A 14,815-nucleotide genomic window follows, 5' to 3' on the forward strand; every position below is an offset into this window, starting at 1 on the left:
GAAGAGTCTACCTTTACACCTCAGCCACTTGAATGCCGGCGAAATCTTCAAACGTTGCGATGAGTTGTTGCCGGCCGACGCCATTGGATATGTGACACGAAATACCTCATGAATTGGCTGGACAGGTTCCCTGAAGTGCATCTACTCTGTTCTCGCCACGTATCAAAAGTGGCGTGAAGTCGAACCCGGGTGCGACAGTTCGTCAGCTCGGACTAAGGGAATAAGTGAAGGAAGGGACTGTGGATGCTCGTCGTCCTGGTGGCCTCCCGTCGCCCGAGGCTCATGGGGAGTGCCCTGAAACGATCATCTCATCTGGACGTAAGGGAAAGGGTGCGGAAGGACCAGAAGACGAAATTGACCAAAATCGTCAATGCGATACCTATGATATGTTGAATTATGGGTGGTTTATGATACGTATACTATCCCGTGTTAAAGCTGAACTTCGCTCTCTCTCTTCTCTCTCCCCTATCCGCGTCGCCCTTCCGACCACCTTGAATGGGTTTACAAGCTACAGGTACGAAAGCCATCGATATTGTCCGTTCATATATATCTACCTTCCTACTTTGGACACATCCGCGATGCTTGATATCCGAATGCGTTGAGCGTGATGATGAAGACCTTCCGTGCCAATGCGGGAGATGAAAGTCGCCCACCATTTCTACGTTGCAATACCATCGACATGACTAATATACGCTCGCTCTATGATTCGAATATGGGACGGCAGAGACCTTTAGTCCGGCGAAGGTAATACCTATGAAATTAATAGACTCCAGAGTCATGCAAGCCGAGAATGATGGCAAATTTCTATGTATCGCCGTACGTCTAATCTAGTCTGTCTACCTATTGAGAAGTGTAGAGGCGATATTACTCCTGTCCGTGCCTAGCTACGCACGCAATATCGACGCAAGAAACGCAAGAGACGAAAGACATATCCTTATCCTCCTATATATTCTCGGAAGAGACAGGAGAACACAAGGGCAAGAGGGAGAAGGAGGATTTCACAGAGACCACCGGGGTCCGTCGTCTCTACTGCGTTGGAAGATACCAAAGGGAAAGTCGGGCTGGTTAGCGGATATGGATGGGAATCACTTGTCTCTTGGAGATTTCGTGCTCGACTTGAGATGTTTCGCAATATAAAGAGAAATCTCACAGGCACTCTGATAATTGTGTTGATATGTCCCGTATCATGAGATGGAGGGAGGCATGGCCTCGGCAGGAATGCACATACTTCGTACCTAGGTATGTGGCAGGTTCGCAAGGGACTACCTGCTTTACCAGAACACGATACTAGGTTCGAGTTATTCCGACTGTACCACTTGGTTATTCCGACTGTAGTTCAGACCTAGACCCTTCGTAATCTTCCTACCAATCTTCCTTATCAATCTATATCATCAATCTACATCGTCAATCTACGTCGTCAATCTACGTCGTCAATCTACGTCGTTAATCTACGTCGTCAATCTACGTCGTCAATCTACGTCGTTAATCTACGTCGTCAATCTACGTCGTCAATCTACGTCGTTAATCTACAGATACAGGCAGCGCGTTCCGTTACCTCGTTATATAAAGTGAGAACAAGATAGCCGCGGTCGCGTGGGCGTGGGTGTGGACGTGGAAGACGAAGACGAAGACGAAGACGAAGACGAAGACGAAGACGAAGACGAAGACGAAGACGAAGACAAAGGAGTTACTGCTACTGCTGCTACTAGCTCGATCGAACGAACAAGCTATCCGTTAATTAAGTCCGAGCGATTAAATTAATAAAAAAAGACGTCGAAGTGGTTTGCGACTGTGGTTGCGAAGGGTCTATGTCTGAACTACAGTCGGAATAACCAAGTGGTACAGTCGGAATAACTCGAACCCGATACTATTGCTGGGAAGTCGTTCGTGAAGGAAGGTACAGAAGGGCCTGAGACAGTTGGCATGGTCGAAGCTTCCCTTATCCGAGTCTTGCAGTACCTCACATTGCTACCAAAAGTACCTAAAAAGTACCTATGAGATGGAGTGACGCCAATGCTGACAACATCAGCGCGGGGTCTCAACCCCTCTCTCTCTCTTTCCTCTACCCACATTTCTCTGCTAGTTCACTCGAGCAGTAGGCTCGCCTTTGCCACACTCATGCACGAACCAACCAGTTAGGGCGAGCTCATGCTCGTGTTTTTTTGTTTGTTCTGTCTATTATGCTTACAATTACCACCTTACCCAGGGCAACGTGGACTAACCACCAAGTTCAATTGCTTGAGTACAACATACGTGGCCACTGTACCAGCGTTCCCGTCTCTTTCGTGCCTCCTTGGGGTCCCTTTGGTGGTGGCACTCACGGTAGCTCTCCCCACTTTGACCACATGCGAGCTCATCGTTGGACCCGGAGATGAAACACCAGTCTATTCGTGGGCGTGTTGGTGTTATGGTCTTGCATTGTCGTTCATTGCCATATGGGGCGTGGGATTCAGGTACCATGCAATCAGCTCGTCTCACCTAAACATTAGGACGAACAGGTGAACTACAGTTACCAATTCACCAACCACGCCTTCTCCAAATTGATTGTTGTTGACTCTTCACCAAGGCAGACAATCCAATGGGAGAGGACCGTTACGATCGAGATACCGTCATTGCTTCGCGCTTGGTCGCAACATCCCAACTCATCCGCCGGCTTACGGCAGTCTCTCACTCCCGCCTCCACAGTCAGCGATGGGGGCGAAAATGAGATTGCCAGACAGCCATACCATACCACCACATGGACACCCGTTCCTTGATGATTAGTTCAGGAACAAGATTCCAAATTCGTTATAGCGTTGATGGATCTGCACCCAGCCACCAAGGAGGCGTTGGCAAGGCCGAAACGAAATGGAGGGTTTATGGAAGACCCGCGAACTCGGGTTTTCGAGTTGCGGCGTCCCCTACCCTTGGGTCTATTTTTATCGTTGGCAAAGACCTGGATCTAAACCCCTTTGGGCAAGTGTACGGTGCTCTATTGGATCAACCTGGTCCATAGTAATCCTCGACGTCCTAAGTAAAGACTCCTACAATGCAGGCCTCTTCCTTCTATAAGGCTTCCTTTGCCATGCATCATGGGGCCAGAATTCCCGTCGCCTTGCATGGTTCAAATCTCCGGGGAGGAATGGTAGCGCAGCATGAGCTCATCCATCCGCTGACCGCGGACCCCTTTTTCTGCCTCCGCGTACCCAGGGTCTAACTAACAAAGTCTCCGCAAAAGCCCGCCCGTGATGACGGGGACTTGCGGTCTCACACGGAAAACGCCCAGGTAGCCAACAACCGGCGATCCTGGGTGAAGGAGGAGGCGGATAAGGGACGGACAGATGGAGACGCCACAAGAGCTTGATGGTGGGGCCTTGGGAACGCGATACCATCACCTCGTGAGGAGCGTAACCCAGGCAGGGGTCATGTCATCGCCATGTTCCCTCGCCTCATCCTCATCCTGAGCTCTCGGAGGACCATGTACGTTGTATGATCTAAGAAAGACCTGCCACAATAAGAACGGCCAAAATCGTGTATATAAGCCCCGGGATCTCGCCGTCCTTTGATTTCCAGTTCATCATCAACAACAGCAACAACTACAACAACAGCAACAACTACAACAACACTACTCTCACAAACAACACTCTACCACTCACCACTCACACACTCACATTCACCACTCACACACACTCACCACAACCACTACCACCTTCACAATGGCCGTCACCGAGTTCACCGTCCTCCCCATCAAGGGCACCGAGGTCAGCGCCGCCTTCAAGGCCGTTCTCGAGGAGGGCCAGACCGTCCAGGACAAGTACGTCCTGAGCCAGGACTCCTCTCTCCCCGCCGACCGCACCGCCCGCGGCACCGGCATCTTCCAGCAGGTCGAGGACCCCTCCCACATCCTCCTGGTCTCCCAGTGGCCCTCGGTCGAGAAGCACTTTGAGTGGGTCGGCACCCCGGACAACCAGGCCGTGCAGGCCAAGACGGCCGAGTTCTTCGACATTAGCGACACCAGGCCCGTGACCAACTTCCACGTCAACGCCGAGATCTTCACCAAGGTCAACGCCAACCAGAAGTCCGCCATCGCCGCCCCCGTTCTCAGCGTTGGCCGCCTCGGCGTCCCCGCCGACAAGAAGGCCGCTTTCCAGGCCGCCTACGAGAGCGTCCGCCCCGTCGTCGAGGCCGTCTCCGGCACATACCCGCTCCAGGGCGGCTGGAAGATCGAGAACGACGGCGACGAGTTTATCGTCGTCGGCGGCTGGGACTCCATCGAGCAGCACGGCGCCATCGGCTCCAACCCCAAGTGGAAGGAGCTCGAGGCCTTTGTCACCTCGTGGAACTTTGCCCACTACAAGCGCATCCTGTAAAGTCGCCAGCCTGGTGCATTTCTCTTTGGATGAAGGGAAACGGGAAAACGGCGGGCAGGCGGCGGGCGGGGTCGTCTGCCCCCCTTGTATGACGGATGATGTCTTGATGGATAGATTTGCTTTGGTCCTTTGTGGTTTTCCTTTTTTGTCCCCTAGCGTCATCATCCTAGATTAGCATGTTCAGCCTCTCTGATCTTTATGAAAGACACTGATTCTCCCCAACTTTGCAACAAACAACTCAACTGTCTTCTCCCTCCCTCGTGATCCGAGTACCGGTAGTCGTACAAGCATGCATGTACAGTGGTCACAGTCACAATCGTGGCTCGAGCTGGCGCCTTATTTTAATCGTTTTTTTCTTGTTTTCCATTGACCAACGGGTCGGTCGCCACACATCAGACGCGAATGAGAAAATGTCTTCGAGCCCGCGGGCCATCAATCCGTCCCTATGTATTGTTCTTGGGTGGTTGTGCGCAGGCAAGGCAAGGCTTCCCCTGTCCGTTTAATCATCCCAGACGCCATCATAACATGAACCCCCGGCGGGTGTTTGTGTATCAATCGATCAATGCTTGATTCTTTTGTTCTTTTTATGTCCCTTTTTCCGTATCAGGTCCATAGTCATCCCCTCACCCTTTCGCATGAACCGTTTCGCCCGTCCCATGCCCATGTCGTCCGTCAGAAAGGTGCGTACAGCGACAACAAACTTGTCTTCGTCTCGCTTGCGCGTTCCGTGAACAAAAAGTATCGGTTCATTTTCTTCCCTCGGCGATTTCAGCGTTTAAGAGGACTTGGCCTTGTTCTTCTTGCCGACTTCCTTGATCTGGAGTTCTGTATCGGGGAAAGAATGCGACGTTAGTTGAATGTCCCTCGTGTTCCTTCGCCGGGAAGTTTCATCTCCTGGAGTAAAACGTACGGGGAGGAAGGCTCTGCTTGAGCTTCTCGGCCTTGTCGGAATCCTTAAGGACGAGGGTGTACAGGAAGCGCTGGCATCGGACCTTGAACTTGACCTGGGAGTTGTTCTTGTTCTTCTTGATCCGAGCGGCTGCAAATAGTTAGTTTTCCATCGTTTCATGCATCCGTTTCCGTCTCCTCAATGGGATTGAGGCAGCGGTTCAGGCAAAAAACATGTCCGTATATCGATGTACTGCGCCTTCAAAGAGGAAACAAAAAGGCGAGGCGAGTAGAATAGAACGGGTTTCGGGAGAGGGGGCATATCGTACAGGAAGCGTCCTTCCTCCGGGCGATCTCGATGAACTGCGAGAGAAATTCTTATTAGCTAATTGTCCTCCATTCTCCGTCGCTTGACAACGTATGGTGAATGGAAAAAAAGAAACTTACCTGCTTGATATCTCCGATTTCGCGAGGCATTTTGACGGTGGGTTTGCGGGCGTTGTGCGATGTATTAAGGGTCACGGAGAGGTGGAAGAGACAACTAGTTCGTGCGGTTATTTTGACAATATTGGACGGATTTCGGTCGCGAAAATTCCCAGTTTGTGTGGTGGTGCCAAGAGCGAAATGAGTGCACGGACCACATCTTGGTACAGTTACCGAGCTCCCTCACCTTGACCCAAGGTCTCTCATTGTCTCACTCTCCCTTTGACACCAAAAGGTGTAATCTCGACTTATAGTTGAATTGAACTGATAATACACAGTGGACGCAATGAAGCAAGTTGGTTTCCTTATGTATCGTGGTATTAACGTGGATGTCTCCGTCGTACAGATGCATCATCTTGTAGTTGACGTATCTTAGACAGCACGTTAACTTGGACAAGATACAGGTGGAAACCATCCTTAGATGTGACAGCTATGTATCTTATTACCGCCTATTTGTATATTTGATCATCACGACACGGTTCATGTGTTGACTCTTAGCAGTTTGGACGCACAGCCAGCCGCGTCATAGGCACGTGGCAAAAGCCAGGCAACAGCCATTTCAATCAATCCCTGTTCCTCGACGCTGAACCCGACAACTAACGCACAACTAACAACCCATTGTCATGTTGAGTTGAGGGATCAAAACTGGATACCATTTCCCATTGAACTAGAAGTAGTTTACTACTCGACACTCGATAAGAAACGTCCTACTCAGCTACGACATCCAAGTTACGTTGACTAGGTAGCAACAGTAGGCGCTGTACCTGAGAGATCCCATCCTCGTCGTCTTCCTACATCGATTTACACCAACGCCATAATAGATACTTACATCGGGCTTTCTGAACAACCCACAATGTCGACTCCTATTGACAGGGCGATGAAATCAAAGGCAAGTTTTTAACCAATTTCGCTTTGAGACTCCCCCTGAGAAATTACTTTGTATGCAGAGAGATATTACTGACACTAGCACACTATATACAGAACGCGCTCTTAGGTATGAAACGACGTCACTCTGATCGCGTGGTTTGCTTGCTCTTCAACCTCCATCTAACACTCATCTAGCGTTTGGAGGTCTAGTAACAGCCGTGGCTGTATGGGCCATCTACGGAGGTGACATGTTCCCTGCGGAACCCGACCCCTCCGGAGACCCCGAGAACTGGACGAGGGAAGAAATGAGACGATGGTTGACAGCGGTCAGACTACCCCATTCCAAATCGCCATGCGCAAGTGAACCGTTGCTCACAAGACATGCAGAGAAATCTCTTCCCCGGCGACGCGGCTACGCGAGAGCAACTGCTGGAGAGGATCCGCGCAAATCTGCGGATATCACGGACGTGACAATGTAGGAGGGACAGAAAAAGTGACGTGTTTTTCGTACCAGCCGCATCACCAATGTATGAAAATTGAACATTCGAGTGTCCTCGAATTGAGCTTCTATCTTACATGTGACATGTTCCAGCTGTCGTGTTGACTATCATCCCTCCGCAAACTCTCGTCGCAGTTACTCGACCTATTTCCTGCGTTCTCCGCCACTCTTCCATTTGCCCCGTGTCTCGAGCACGTCACCCTTTATCCACCGATCCTTACAGCTCGTCTCTGCCGGTAGTCTTACCCACGGTAGGCTCATCGGCTGCCACCTTTTCCGACGAGGTCCAGTCGAGAGCCTTGAGGCGCTCCGACAGATGCGGGTGCGAGAAGTGGTAGGTGGCGTACGCCGGGTCGGCGTCCATGGTGCTGAGGTTCTGGATCTGCAGCTTGATGAGGGACTTGGCCAGGTCGTTGGAGTAGCCGAGCTCCCGGGCGAACGCGTCGGCCTGGAACTCGTACTTGCGGCTCAGCACATTCATGAGCAGCTTGATCACCGTGTCCATGGGCGAGAGGGCGTCAGAGAAGAGGATGAAGCCGATGATGATGGGGTGTTGCGTCAAGAAACCAAAGTCGGCATACAGCGAGCGGTTGTTAATGAAGACGGAGAAGAGGGTGTAAATGTAAATGAAGTGGAGCTGTTCAGATTGTCAGTACCGAGTCTTTTTTCTAGGAACACCGCTAAGGAGGGGGAATGCAACTCACCTGGGCAATGCCGAAGAGCCGGGTGGTGTGGCCGAGACTCCAGTGTCCCAGCTCGTGACCAAGAACGGCAACGACCTCTTCCGTTTCGCTCTTCTCAATGAGGGTGTCGTAGATGACAATGTGCTTCTTCCAGGGAAGACCAAAGAAATAGGCATTGCTGTGGGCGCTGCGCTTGCTGCCGTCAATGACGTACAGCTCGTGCAGGGGGAACTTGAGACGCGCCGCCAGGGCCTCGACCTTTGTCTTCAGCTCGCCCTCCTCCAGCGGAGACAGCTTGTTGAACAGCGGCAGGATCAGGCTGGGGTAGACGGTTATCATGAACATCTGGAGACCAGCGGTGAAGAGCCAGAGCCAGAAGAAGAACTTGTTACCCGTCTTCTTAATGATGGCGAGGAAACCGGCAAGGAAAGGCGGGGCGAGGGCGACAGTGAGCATGTTGGTCTTGAGAAGGTCGGTCACGAAGAGCTTGGGGGTCTGCCTGTTGAATCCGAACTTCTCTTCCAGAACGAACGTGTGGTATATCGAGCCGGGTAGCGAGAGAACCTGCTGGATGAAGATGAAGGCCAGGACGAAGACAATAGAGTGCGAAATTTCCCCAGAGAAGCGCGCCGGCGCGTATTTGAGCAGCAGATCACCGGTCCAAGACCATAGCTTCGGGAGAACGTCGAATTGAACGAAGACGAAGTTTTGGATTTGACCCCACAGCCCATTGATGATTTCGAATTCCTGCTTGGCGCGACCGTATGCCTGGCTCTTGTCGAAGGTCTCGCGCGATATTTCTTTCTCCAGGACCTTGGGCGGTTCAGTCCTGCGGAGGACCCGGTACTGGCGCAGAGAGAGGAAAGACTCGAAGACGTATTGGCCGATGGAGAAGCCCAGGATGAGCTTCTTCCAGGGGAAGAGAGGCCGGTCTAGGAACCGGGCAAGCCGGTGAAGAAGGTCCAGCATGATGAAGATCCCTCGTGCCCGTCTTGTGTCTGAAGAGAGGCAGTGGGGAGGGTGGATGGAGGTTGCGGGTGGAAGTAGCAGTCAGCTTTTATCGCAACCTGTCCCCAAGATAGGTACCTACGTAGCGAACTCTGCAACGTCTATAGGATGTGACGTCGCACAGTGTAATTATGTGCGGCGCTAAACCTCTGTTTGGAGATATTTGCTGTAAGTACATACTTTTAATTGTACTACCCCGAATTACAGTAACGCGACTGCGAAATCTTGGAGAGCTTCGACTTTCTGTCCAGGTTACCTGGAACTTGAAGAAAGAGATGAAACCAGTCACAATCCCGCCCATCATGATACGACAATCGATAACAAGCGTGACCAGGCGCGCATTTGCGCTGCCTACTACACAGACCGCCAACGCTCTCTCGAAAAGGTAAGCCAACAAGCCCAGCCCAGCCGGCCACACAACCCATCACCTCGAGATCCGTTCCGCCGACGAATCCGTCCCAAGACCACGTTCTAACGCGTTCAACTCGCCCCCGCAGGTCCTTCTCCTCCTTCGTCCCCCTTAGACCAACTCTCTCAGCGCGCCCAGCCGTCTTCGCAAGACCCACGACATCGCCCTTCACACCCGCCTTCCAAAACCCCGCCGTGACAGACACCACCACCGGCTCCATCGCAGCGGACCTCGTCCCCAAGACGTCCATCACCGCCCATCCTGCCTTGGCTCTGTCGCAGATCCGCTGCGGCCCGCGGAACACGATGAACCGCAACACCCGCCTTATCCACAAGCGACGACACGGCTTCGTGAGCCGCATGAAGACCAGGGAGGGAAGGAAGATTATCAAGCGGAGGAGGGCCAAGGGCCGGCTGAGGCTGGGCTGCTCTACTTGAAGAGAAGAGGAGGAACAACATGCTCATAAGATGTATGATTTGTGTCGGTATCCGAGTAAGAGCGGGAAGACATGGGCTTTCCATTTCTTCGACGAGGAGGAGAGAACAGCCGAGGCTCAAAGGGTCAGCGTCGGACCTAACCATTGTATCATAACATGCATACAGTCTCGGGACGAGTTATGGTCTGAAATACGGCCGCTTGGGTCGGATAGTCTAGAGCATAGGACAATGTACTACTACTTCATGTGTAACCTGGGGAGACACTGGTCCAAGCCTGTGATATTTCAGACTGGCACCTACAGAGACTGGCTCTCAATTTTTCGACTTTCAGAAACATGCAGCTGGCTCAAGAAAGGTAAGTTCAAAGTTGGGTCAGCTGAATGTTCGTCAACATCGAAGGAATGAGGTGGCTCTATCTCCCCCACTGGCTAAACTTCAACAAGCAGTCGAGCTCGGCAGCCATCTTCCTGGACCCCCTTCTCCCATATCAAGGAGATATCCATCGATGCAATCCCCGGGTACTGAATATGGCCAAGAGGGTGATAAAGGGCCAGAGGGGATGGACAGCTCGGTCATCAGTAAGATAGGGCATACGGGTGACGCGGGAAGCTGAGTCTCGGAAGACATGGGTTTAAGAACGAAGACATCCGGTAGGGGGTATCTCGGTCCACTGTCTCAACCGATCCAATGACGCATTATACGCTCTTCCTTGGCCAAGGACACATATATTGGGCTGGTCGAGACAGATGGTGTGGTCCGCGTAGAAGGCGAGTTGACGTCGGCGTATTCTCGCGTTCGAATAATTAGCAGGATTTAGAGCAGCGAGTGGCTCCCACTGTCTGGGTGCCACAGCCGAGACATGGATCATGTCTCCATTCTTGACGCGACGAGATGTAAAAAAGTGCTGGAAGGCTTCCGATATTGAGCACGACTGGCCAATAACAATACCGTTGGTCCGATGTGCTCAACCCCGGCGAGGTATCGGTGAGACGGCGTAGCTACGCAGTGGGTTTATTTCAACCGCTTCTACTTACTCTGGACACAGAGGCGACTGTCGGGGGCACCCTTCCCTGGCCAATATCTCCTCTCATTTACTTCAGCATCGTGCGCTGCTGCTGCCCATTACTATTACGAATATCCCCCAATTCCGAAAATGAGTCAATTCGCCAACGGATGCCCGTCCCTCGGTATGTAAGTCGTGGCGTATTGTTTACTCTGTGCACTAAGTGCAATACTCCCCGTATTCGAGAGCCTGTTCCCAATTGATAATGCCCTCAGTCTTTCGAGCTCTGGGGGCCCAGGACACGTACACTTATATTCAGATTCGAGGACCCCACCTCCGTAGTGGTCCGGGTACTGATTTCGGCCAGTGTCGGAAGGAGGGGCAACTGAGAGGTGTTGTTGGACTGGAGACAGAAGATGCATCTCTGACGAAATATCCGGCAGAGGAAATTTCTACAGTCCATTGCGAAAATGGCGTAGGGAAAGCCATACTCAGCGGACCAATCTGGATAATGCCTAAATCGCGGGGACTGGACGGCGTCGCGTCCAATTTCCACCGCATTTATCGCTCAGACATTCAATTTCCTCTCAACCATGGCTGGCTGGGTCAACGATCTACGGATATTTTCAGCCTCTTTTTCCAGAATTCATACCGTTAACGTCGTGGTCATCTCGGAATGCCATCTCGCTCATCCGGCATGGCATACTTCGTAGTGCTTCGCATAAGGCCAAGTAAATTCGTAGACAGTTCGACAGACCTCACTGTCTCTGTTACAGGACTCCGCCAGGTATCGGGATGATTGATCCCCAGCCCAAAGCTCTCAAGCCTGAATGGATATCCCTCTCATTTTCCTCTCCAGGTCACATTATTAATCCGTCATACACGTAGATTCCGCAATCCCACCATCTTGGAAGCGGTACGGTACGGAGTAGTTCCGTACAACAATCCCATCCCCCCGACGAGTACCGGTACCTATCCCCCACTCGTTCGGCCCTTGGTATCCGTAATTGGATAGCTGCCGATGCCGAGTCTCGCTTACGATATTTAGCCTCCAAGCTGAAGGGTACGGTACGTACACTATAACACCTCTTTAATTATACAATAGGGTACATTCAAAACCTTCCTAAATAGGAAGGTTTTGAAAGTTCGGGAAACGTATCTGCCCTAACAGCCACCCAGTCACCTAGCCCTTATGTAATCCAATCAAAAACGTGCAAAAAAGATTATAACATACGAATACAACATACAACGTAACTACCATCCACAACGCTGGCCTTACGCTTTAAAACAGCCGTATAATATACCTATATAACGTACGCTGCGTAGGAGGCAGTTCCTATGGATATTAACGCCGTTGCTTCAACGATTTCAGCTTGTTAAGGAGCTATAAGGTGGATTAACAGGATACTGAGTTACCCTGGTTCGGTATATCTAAACCCCTGTATTTTACATAGAAAAGCCCTGCTCTCAATGTATCTAATTGTACCCTACTCCGCTCATTATCGTGATATTATTGGTTTCTTCAAGCTCCGCAAGTACACTTTGAACAATTAAACAGGGGTTGGGGTGTATGTACCTACACTAGGTTTATTAACCTTTCGTTTTCTTTTTCTCTTTTCTTTTTTCCAATACGCCGGTACGGAGCAAGAGCCGAACAGAGGTATAGACACACATACCCGACGCTCCAGACGTCCCATTAAGGTAGCCGTTTCCGAAGCCACGTCCGAAGCCACGCCCAAAGTCATGTCCAGGGCCATACTTCATTGGGCGGGCGTCAATTCTGAACCCCAGAGTGTCCACGCGACTCCGAGCCGTAACCGCCCTCTAGTTGTGTACGTTGTAGAAGAACGGTCCCCGCGCACTCACAGACAGTGGTCAATGCTGATTCTTGGCAGCCCCATGGGGATCTCGTGGGTTTCTGTGGACTCCAATCCGATTCCCGGACCGTCTCTCCACTACGTTTCTTCTTTTTATTATTTCCAATATTTTGTTATTGTAATTCTGGTTGTGATTATGCTAATTCTTTTGCTGGGTGAATCCCACACGAACCCCAATGACTTTATCCTCACGACGAGAGCAACTGCTACCCTTCGTTCTCTGGGCCGTCCCGTGATGGAGCGGTATTATTGGAATGCCAAAAAGGCGGCCTGGGCGACGATCATGGACTCGTCTGCGGGGAGTATGCGCCTCTGTCTTCACCTTCCTGAACGAGTGGTTGGCTCTGCTTCCCCCGCCGATATCGTACTCGATCGTCTCTTCTACCTCTAAGCTTGGCGTCGTTTTCTAGCTGAGCCAAGTGCCTTGAGCTTCCTCCAATGGCTACTGAAAGTGGCCCTCATCCCGCCATCAACACCACACCCCACCGGGCCAACCATCATCGCCTCCACCCCTCCCTTCGGCTCCCGACCTGCCCGTTCTGCTTCCATGTGTCTTCTGAATAGCAGCACGGCTTTCCCATGAGCCATGACCCAGGATGCGTGTCCAAATTGGGGGTGTTCCTGCGCATAATTTCCGAGCCTCTGTGATTCCATTGCAACATCCCGGCGGGTCGGTGGTGCCGATGGGGCCGCCCAAGATCACTGGCCCAACGGCTTCTCCATTATTATCCGAAGCTATTCGTAAATATATATATCGGCATTCTCATCCCTCTTCTCTCGTGTTTGTGGTCTCTGTGTGCGTCGTCCAGTACAAGCATCGTCGGTCTCCCTCTATCCAAGACTATCTCCACCTGAGCCTCCCCTCAGCCTTCCTGTCGTCCCTTCTTTCTCCTTTGCTCTGTCCAGTCCTTGATATACAACATCCCTTCACTGGGTCAAAATGTTGTTCAGACTCCCCCTCCTCTCTCTTCTCGCCCTAACGGCATCGGCCCTCCCTGTCGAGGAGTACCGCCGGTCCCTCGAGACAGCCGACTTTAACAGTGAGTTCTCCCTTCCCACCTCCCACACCTCCCCACCGCTGACACAGTTACACTCGCAGCCCTCGCCGTGTCTTCGCCAGACCTGGACAACCTCCGCTTCTTCGTCCAGTACGCCGGCGCCGCCTACTGCAACAGCAAAAACGCCGCCGGCACCCCCCTCGCCTGCAGCGCCAGCGCCTGCCCCCGCGTCGAAGCCAACGGGGCGACCACCGTGGCCTCGTTCCGCGGTGACGACACGGGAATCGAGGGCCTCGTCGCCAGGGACGACGTCGCCCGCCTCATCGTCCTCACCATCCGCGGCTCCAACGAGATCCTCAACTGGATCACCAACATCGACTTCTTCTTCACCGGCTGCAACTCCCTCGTCAGCGGCTGCCAGACCCACTCGGGCTTCACCCGCGCCTGGGAGGGCCTGCGCACCCCCGCCATCAACGCCATCCGCACCACCCGTGCCCAGTACCCGGGCTACCGCGTCGTCGTGACCGGCCACTCGCTCGGCGCCGCCGTCGCCACCCTGGCCGCCGCCTACCTGCGCGCCCACGAGAACATCCCCGTCGACCTGTACAGCTACGGCGCCCCGCGCGTCGGCAACGCCCAGTTTGCCAACTTCGTCTCCGCCCAGCCCGGCGCCAACTGGCGCCTCACCCACGGCGACGACCCCGTCACCCGCCTGCCCCCCATCATCTTCGGCTACCGCCACACCACTCCGGAGCACTGGCTCACCGGCGGGCCCTCCGACCACATCGACTACACCGCCAGCGACATCACCGTGTGCCATGGCATCGCCACCACCGCTTGCAATGGCGGAACCCTCGGCCTCGACATCACCGCACACAACCACTACCTCCACGTCGCGAGCGGCTGCAGCCCCAAGTTCAAGTCGGCCGCCCTTTCCTCCGGCGGTGTCAGTGTCGCCAGCGAAGAGGCCCTCGAGGCCAAGGTCAACGAATGGGCCCGCCTGGATACGCTGTTTGCCAACAGCGGTGGCGCCAGGTAGAAGGCAAGGCGTAGGTGGTTTGAGCCCTGACATGGCGTTCTTCGTCGGGACAGGTGGCATGACATTATGATATTGGGAAAGTTGACCATGTCTTGACTTACGACATACATCTATCTCCCCTACTTCCAGGTTGGAGACTACTTCGTATATAACTCCTCTGCTCCGCAGAGTATCTACATATATATATGCGTATATAATACATAATCTACCGCATACCTTGTATCAGCCTACGACATTCACTTCTCAAAACACCTCATCGTCCTGGCATAAGGGGT

General features: G+C 52.7%; 7 protein-coding genes across 7 annotated transcripts; 4 read left to right on the forward strand and 3 right to left on the reverse strand.

The window, feature by feature from the left end:
* Positions 1-1,487: 1,487 nt before the first annotated feature.
* Positions 1,488-2,993, reverse strand: ACRALDRAFT_2015512 (uncharacterized protein; the record flags this gene model as incomplete). Its single annotated transcript, XM_071019805.1, has 12 exons — positions 1,488-1,500; positions 1,577-1,705; positions 1,773-1,817; positions 1,869-1,909; positions 1,965-2,076; positions 2,117-2,151; positions 2,189-2,217; positions 2,262-2,478; positions 2,522-2,622; positions 2,672-2,751; positions 2,811-2,941; positions 2,985-2,993. The coding sequence occupies 12 exons, from the start codon at positions 2,991-2,993 to the stop codon at positions 1,488-1,490; spliced, it is 942 nt and encodes a 313-aa protein (XP_070879504.1).
* Positions 2,994-3,569: 576 nt separating this feature from the next.
* ACRALDRAFT_1078813 (uncharacterized protein) lies at positions 3,570-4,570 on the forward strand. The gene has a single exon (XM_071018816.1). The coding sequence runs from the start codon at positions 3,696-3,698 to the stop codon at positions 4,347-4,349; it is 654 nt and encodes a 217-aa protein (XP_070879505.1). The 5' UTR covers positions 3,570-3,695; the 3' UTR covers positions 4,350-4,570.
* Positions 4,571-4,670: 100 nt separating this feature from the next.
* ACRALDRAFT_1073682 (60S ribosomal protein eL38) lies at positions 4,671-5,798 on the reverse strand. Its single transcript, XM_071018132.1, has 4 exons — positions 5,685-5,798; positions 5,567-5,600; positions 5,260-5,388; positions 4,671-5,174 (listed from the first exon to the last, which is right to left on the reverse strand). Exons 1-4 carry the CDS (start codon positions 5,712-5,714, stop codon positions 5,125-5,127), a joined length of 243 nt encoding a protein of 80 aa, XP_070879506.1. The 5' UTR covers positions 5,715-5,798; the 3' UTR covers positions 4,671-5,124.
* A 775-nt stretch (positions 5,799-6,573) lies between these two features.
* Positions 6,574-7,058, forward strand: ACRALDRAFT_2039115 (uncharacterized protein; the record flags this gene model as incomplete). The annotated part of the gene is made up of 3 exons (XM_071020930.1): positions 6,574-6,613; positions 6,783-6,913; positions 6,975-7,058. 3 exons carry the CDS (start codon positions 6,574-6,576, stop codon positions 7,056-7,058), a joined length of 255 nt encoding a protein of 84 aa, XP_070879507.1.
* A 245-nt stretch (positions 7,059-7,303) lies between these two features.
* ACRALDRAFT_2095164 (uncharacterized protein) lies at positions 7,304-8,738 on the reverse strand (the record flags this gene model as incomplete). Its single annotated transcript, XM_071022712.1, has 2 exons — positions 7,304-7,723; positions 7,791-8,738. 2 exons carry the CDS (start codon positions 8,736-8,738, stop codon positions 7,304-7,306), a joined length of 1,368 nt encoding a protein of 455 aa, XP_070879508.1.
* A 341-nt stretch (positions 8,739-9,079) lies between these two features.
* ACRALDRAFT_2024457 (mitochondrial 54S ribosomal protein bL34m) lies at positions 9,080-9,623 on the forward strand (the record flags this gene model as incomplete). Its single annotated transcript, XM_071020224.1, has 2 exons — positions 9,080-9,162; positions 9,275-9,623. The coding sequence occupies 2 exons, from the start codon at positions 9,080-9,082 to the stop codon at positions 9,621-9,623; spliced, it is 432 nt and encodes a 143-aa protein (XP_070879509.1).
* A 3,676-nt stretch (positions 9,624-13,299) lies between these two features.
* ACRALDRAFT_2050733 (uncharacterized protein) lies at positions 13,300-14,779 on the forward strand. The gene is made up of 2 exons (XM_071021590.1): positions 13,300-13,543; positions 13,603-14,779. Exons 1-2 carry the CDS (start codon positions 13,444-13,446, stop codon positions 14,538-14,540), a joined length of 1,038 nt encoding a protein of 345 aa, XP_070879510.1. The 5' UTR covers positions 13,300-13,443; the 3' UTR covers positions 14,541-14,779.
* The last annotated feature ends 36 nt before the right edge of the window (positions 14,780-14,815 follow it).

This window comes from Sodiomyces alcalophilus (genome assembly GCF_042370955.1).
Source record: "Sodiomyces alcalophilus JCM 7366 unplaced genomic scaffold ACRALscaffold_1, whole genome shotgun sequence".
NCBI classification, from domain to species: Eukaryota; Fungi; Ascomycota; class Sordariomycetes; order Glomerellales; family Plectosphaerellaceae; genus Sodiomyces; species Sodiomyces alcalophilus.